The following is a 5,941-nucleotide window of genomic DNA, read 5'->3' on the forward strand; positions in this document are numbered from 1 at the left end:
CTGATATTGATCACTCAAAAGTTTTTGCTGCTGTTTAACATTCAGCTTATCAGTTTTACGAAATGAAAGATGGAATAAACGCAGAAAATAAGAGAAAAATTCCAAATAACTGTTTAAAATATGCAATAGTGGAATCTGTGGTGTAAAGGTGTGTTCAGTGGTGCTGTGTGTCATCATGACAATAATCCACGGTGAGCAGTGAGAGACACACTGGTGTCTCACAGGACTTTTTGTACAGCCCCTCAGTGACTTTCACTCACTGTGGTGGACTTTTGGTAGCGGCACCAAACTGGAAGTTGGCAGTAAGTATTTCATCTTTTAACTCAATACCATCGACATCAAAGCTCTGCACAGATACTTTTTATGTTTTTCCTTTGTTCTCTGTTTCATTGTCATATTTATAGTTCATATTCATTGTCTAATGTGCTCCTACCAGATGTTTTCTGAGAAACAATTTGCTCAGGGTTTCAATTATTTGTGTAAACTTTTCCTTATTCGGACAATATGTTCCTTTTTTTTTGTGTGTTTTTTGCTTCATTTTGTCAGAAATCCAAAAATAAACTTCAAATTGTCAGTAGAAAAGAGCCCCATAGGAATCTGGTGGTGCGGTGCATTTTATTGTAAAAGCTCCTTTTCACATCAATCATGGACACACCGCTGTGATTCTTTTCTTGAAGACACCAGACATGAGACTAAATTAGTATTTACCATGAAATGCCGGTAAACACGGTATATTGACGGTACACTGGGCGCTGTGGAGGTTTTTGTACGAGCACGAATAGGCTCTGAATCACTGTGGTACACTTTTGGCGGAGGAACCAGGCTGGAAGTTGGAAGTAAGAACCTTTTTCTATTATATCTGAACACTGTAAAGTAATGAATGTAACTCGTTTTATTCCCTTAGTACATTTATATTCTTCAGTTGAGTGTCTCATTTGTGTGTTTTCAGCTGTTTCACTCAAAGTCGTTGTACTGAACGTTTGGAAAAACAGCTTCAAATCATTGATGTTGCAAAATCGTTGAGAACTCATAGATAACAACGATAAATAAAAGTCAGTGCGATAAATAACGATAATTAATATGGCGATAAGCGTCTTTACTCTGTTCACGGATTTTCTGATTTACATTTAAACCTGTAAAAATCATGTTTCAGCAGAGTGTTTCCAGCTCTTTTCAAAGTCGTTACACTGTACCTTGTTTGGTTACAACAGTTTCAAATGATGTTCGAAATATTGACAGCAACAGAGAAAACAACGATAAATACATAATAATAAATGCGATAAATAACGATAATATGCGATAAAAGCGTCTTTTACTGTTTGTTCACTACGGATTTTCTGATTTCCATTTAAACCTGTAAAAAATTGTTTCTTCTGTTTTTTCTGTTTTATAAATTCATTATTTGTTCCTCCGAATTAATGTTTGTTTTACAGCTGTCAGTAGTAAATAAGATGAAAATAATACAAACAATGTGATAAATAATTGATGCGCTTTGCCAGTTTGGTCTTTAATTCAATATGTATCCAGTTGTCTTGACTTTGAACTGAATTCAGTCCATCACTGATACACTTTTAATAATCAATCAGTGTGTTATAAAATGAAGAAAAGCAGTGTGCGGAAGGGCTGTATGAACATGTCCAGAAGGGTGGAAAAGAGACACATTTGTAGCACTGAGCTGCGGAGGTAAAAATGACTCTAAGAGATCCGTTCTCTTGTATTAATGGCACATTATGATACACCTCATACATACTGTGGGCTACATTCATAAACTGCCTATCCATTCCTCCTCTGAGCGTTAACTAACAGCTCTTTTCCTCCTCCGCTACGTACAGGTGATGAGACACAATGCGATGTCCGCTGTTAAAGGTGTTCCGTCCACTCGCTGCCCTCTCTCTGACCTCTGACCTCTGCCGTCTCCTAGGCAACGCTGCCCCCGTCCTCACGGTCCTGCCCCCGTCCAGTCAAGAGGTGTCCGGTAAGAACAAGGCCACGCTGACGTGTCTGGCCAACAAGGGCTTCCCCTCCGACTGGAAGCTGGAGTGGACGGTGGACGGCAGGACCAAGCCTGGGGACGCGAGCCGCGGACTCCTGGACAAGGACGGCAAGTACAGCTGGAGCAGCACGCTGACCCTCCCTGCGGACGAGTGGACGAAGGCGGGCACGGTGGTCTGCAAGGCCACTCAGGGCTCCCAGACTCCAGTTCTGGAGACGATGAAGAGAGCCGACTGCCCCGTGTAGATGGGCGTCTCATTACTGTGTTTTTACTCTGTGCTCTACTCCACTCTTACTGTTTTCGTAACTAGTAACATAGAGGTTAATAATGTGCTTTGCTCCACTATATATGTGAGACCCTTTACCTTGAGCTTCTCAGTATTATCCAGTGTGTCCTCTGCTCCTGTTCTGTATTAGATTATTGGTGTGTTACACTGTGTGATCTTGTGCTTGAGTGACGTCTGAAATGCAGCTGAGAATAATAAACATTTATTGAATCAAAGACGCATTTGTTGTTTCCCTTATTAATACATATTGTGTCACATGAACTGTAATATAAGTGTTCATTTCAAATGATGAGCACAGTCCTGTTCGCAAAGAAGGCATAGAAAGTACAAGGAAATGTATTAATTCAATGAAAATTTATATTTAAAGAAAAGTAAGCGAAATAAAAATCTTTCTGTCATTTAATACACTTTGTCTTCCTTGAAGGAAAATGTTTCATTATTTAACGGATGATGTATATCAAACAGAAACAGTTTGCCTGTTACCATAATGACACACACACACACACACACACACACACGCTGAGTTTTCATTGTCATAGTAAATTCTGCCTATCATCTAAAAGCGTATTTTTCATTTTTTAAAAATACCTTTACAGGAAGATTCTATTAGTGTTTCCTTCACACAAACAATATTTCAGCAGAATTTATCATCCAAAATTAAGAAAACTACTTGCAATAAGTGTGTGTTCAGTGTGAGAGACAGCAGCTCCCTGTGACCCCACACTGACAGGGAAGGAGGAGAATCCCTAAATCATGGGGACTCACACACATGTGAAAAGATCATGAAAACATAATGGTTTCTTGAACGTTTGGTCCTGAGTGTCTCTTGAGCCTCTCTTTAACACGTCAAAAAAGTGTTCAGACAAGTGCTGCATAACCTACGTTTAGTGTTTCTGTTCTATGAGCGTAAAGGAAAATACTGCACTGATTGTCCCTTCCTGCTCTAACTACTGTAACAACTGTGAGCTGAAGAAAGACAAAGAGTTTTACGTGAACTACATCATGCTCTGTGCTGCACAGACACACACAGAAATGGAAGTACAAGTTGACTCAAACTCCATGTAAAGGGTCAGATGATTCTTTCTGGTGTCTCTTGATTTACCGTAAGCCCCCACCTCACAGCAGCCCCCTGGGGACGGGGGCACATTTGCCTGCTCTATTCTGGGAGCAGCAGAAGCGTCCTGCCCATGCAAATGTCAGTTTCAGCCCAACGGTTCATGGTGCGGTTTCACTGCCTGAAAGACCCTGCGCTGAGGCAGGTGTGTGTGTGTGTGTGTGTGTGTGTGTGTGTGTGTGTGTGCGTGTGTGTGTGTGTGTGTATCTGTGTGTGTGTGTGTGTGTGTGTATGTGTGTGTGTGTGTGTGTTGGGGGGGCAGATATCAGTCATTATCAGCAGAAAAAGAAATGGAATCAAGTTAGATGATGATTAAGTTTTTTCTCATTGTTTCAACAGCAGTTATTATCAGTGCTCTTGATTTATAATTTGTTCAATTTCCTGAGAGTCCAGCGACTATAATAGGAATCATTCACAGAAATTATTTACAGTGTTTTTCACAGTAAAGTACATTATGATTTCCTCTTCATTCTGTGTCTGTGGTTAAACTTCTGGTGTCTTCTGTTAGTTACAGCAGGCCTGTTTCCGAACAGTTTGGGGGCCTAAGAAATATCGTACTTTGGCCCCCATCCATGGAATGAAAACTTCATAGAAGGAGCCTTTCCCTTAATTTTGACCAGTGAAACATTTTAATAAAGAAAAAGATAAAATACAAGAGAAATGAATAGAGGTGGTTGCTAGTGTAGTGGTCAGAGTTGCTGCTTTTGGATGTAAAAGTTGCAGGTTTAAATCCCACCTCCAGCTATTGTACCCTTGAGTGAGGCACTTGTCCAAAATTGTTCTGCTGAAATTACTGAGATGGGTCAAATAATAGAAAGTTATCTTAGAGAAAAAAAAGAGTTTTTGAACTTCTAAAAAAAGAAATGGATATAAGATTTTTTAAAAACTTTCACCAGAACCATGTACTGAACTGAGCATTTTTGTGAAAAATCAAACTTAAGACCCTGGTTATGGCCAACAAATGCATAAGTAGAACTGCAACCAGGTATGTACAAGACTTGATCATTCACTTCACCCCAACCAGACTGCTATGCTCTTCCAGAAGTGCCCACTTGCTGGTCCCGCGTACGAAAGGTAAAGCACAGAGGTTCTTGCTTCTGGCTCAATTGTGGTGGAACGACCTCCCCCTGTCACTCAGAACTGCTGAATCTCTGTCCAAATTTAAAAAAAAAAAAAAAAAATTCTGTAACTTTCAGATGAAGCCCCGGATAAACCTTATGCAGCTCCTCCTGTGTTATAACGTAAATGTTTACATATCTCAAAAAAAAAAAAAGTTATTGGAAAGGTGATTCGGAATCATGGATACTTAGATAAAGTTGTATGCACCTACTTGTGTGATGAACATTGGTTCATATGGTGGAAAGAAACAAACAAACTGTACTTACAATCATGCGTCTGCATCTAAGTGTCTTGTTTTCTCCTAATGTAATGAACACATTGTATTTTTTATGAGATGTACATTGCTTCAGCGAAAAGTGTCTGCTGAATAAATAAATGTAAATGTAAATGTAAAGTCATCGGTTCCCCCAGCGGCTTTGGACTCCAAAGGAACCGTTTGTTCCGCTTATAGCAGGAAACGGCCCTGAATTCGAGACAGTTTTCAGTTCAGTGTAAAATGCAGACTTTAGAGTTTGGATTTTACACTTTGTGTATTTTCATCATTTCTTAATAAATCTTTTATCATTATATATATATATTTTTATATTAAAATAATGTGCATTTGTCACCTCTGTGTCCATTTGTAACCTGAATGTGACTCTCAAAGTGAAGTGAAATACATCTCCTCTACGAGTGGACTGTACTCAATGTAGAGTACAGATGAAAACATAATTTCAATTTACTGAAGAATTAATAAACTACAAACAACTAAATATATGTTACACTCCAGTGAAGCTAGTAGTGAGTTTATTGTTTTATCTGTTCTTGTAGAGTCACCATTAAATTGTGACACTGACCATCACAGTAACAGATATACAGAAAAAAATAAACACATTTGTTATTGTCACACGGAACCGAGGCCGCAGGGAAGGCTGGACCCACGTGCAGCATCGTTTGTCAGGAACCGAGGAATCAGGTGAGTTCTCGTTGTTGGGGACGGGTGAGGAGTCGGTAAGTTGGTGGTCAGAGTGGGAGCAAAGATCTGTAGACGAAGTCAGGGGGAGATGCGCATGGTCAAAAGTGAGGGAACGAACGACAGGAACCAGGGACAAAGGAGACTGGGACATCGGTGCAAAGGGGGACAGTTGTCTCAATGAGTTTCCACAAGTGCAGAGGAGGGTCTTTTAAAGCCAAGTGGTCTGATTCTCATGAGGTGCTTGATTGACATCCGGAGCTGCTGATTGCAGTGTGGACATGACACATATACACACACACACACACACGCACACACACACACACACACACACACACATCGCCTGAAACCACTCATCCCAAATGGGGTCACTACAAACCAGAGCCTAATGTGGCAACACAGGGTGCAAGGCTGGAGAGGGAGAAGAAACACCCCGGACGGGACGCCAGTCCAGTGCAGGGCACCCCAAGCGGGGCT

At 40.5% G+C, this 5,941-nt stretch overlaps 1 gene segment (V, D, J or C); it reads left to right on the forward strand.

The window, feature by feature from the left end:
- Positions 1 to 259: 259 nt before the first annotated feature.
- LOC114910738 (Ig lambda chain C region-like) lies at positions 260 to 2,487 on the forward strand (the record flags this gene model as incomplete). The annotated part of the segment is given in 2 exon segments: positions 260 to 302; positions 1,922 to 2,487. Coding segments are annotated over 2 exon segments (360 nt in total), but the record flags the coding sequence as incomplete, so codon positions are not given.
- Between the last annotated feature and the right edge of the window lie 3,454 nt (positions 2,488 to 5,941).

This window comes from Scleropages formosus, chromosome 6 (genome assembly GCF_900964775.1).
Source record: "Scleropages formosus chromosome 6, fSclFor1.1, whole genome shotgun sequence".
Classification (NCBI taxonomy): Eukaryota; Metazoa; Chordata; class Actinopteri; order Osteoglossiformes; family Osteoglossidae; genus Scleropages; species Scleropages formosus.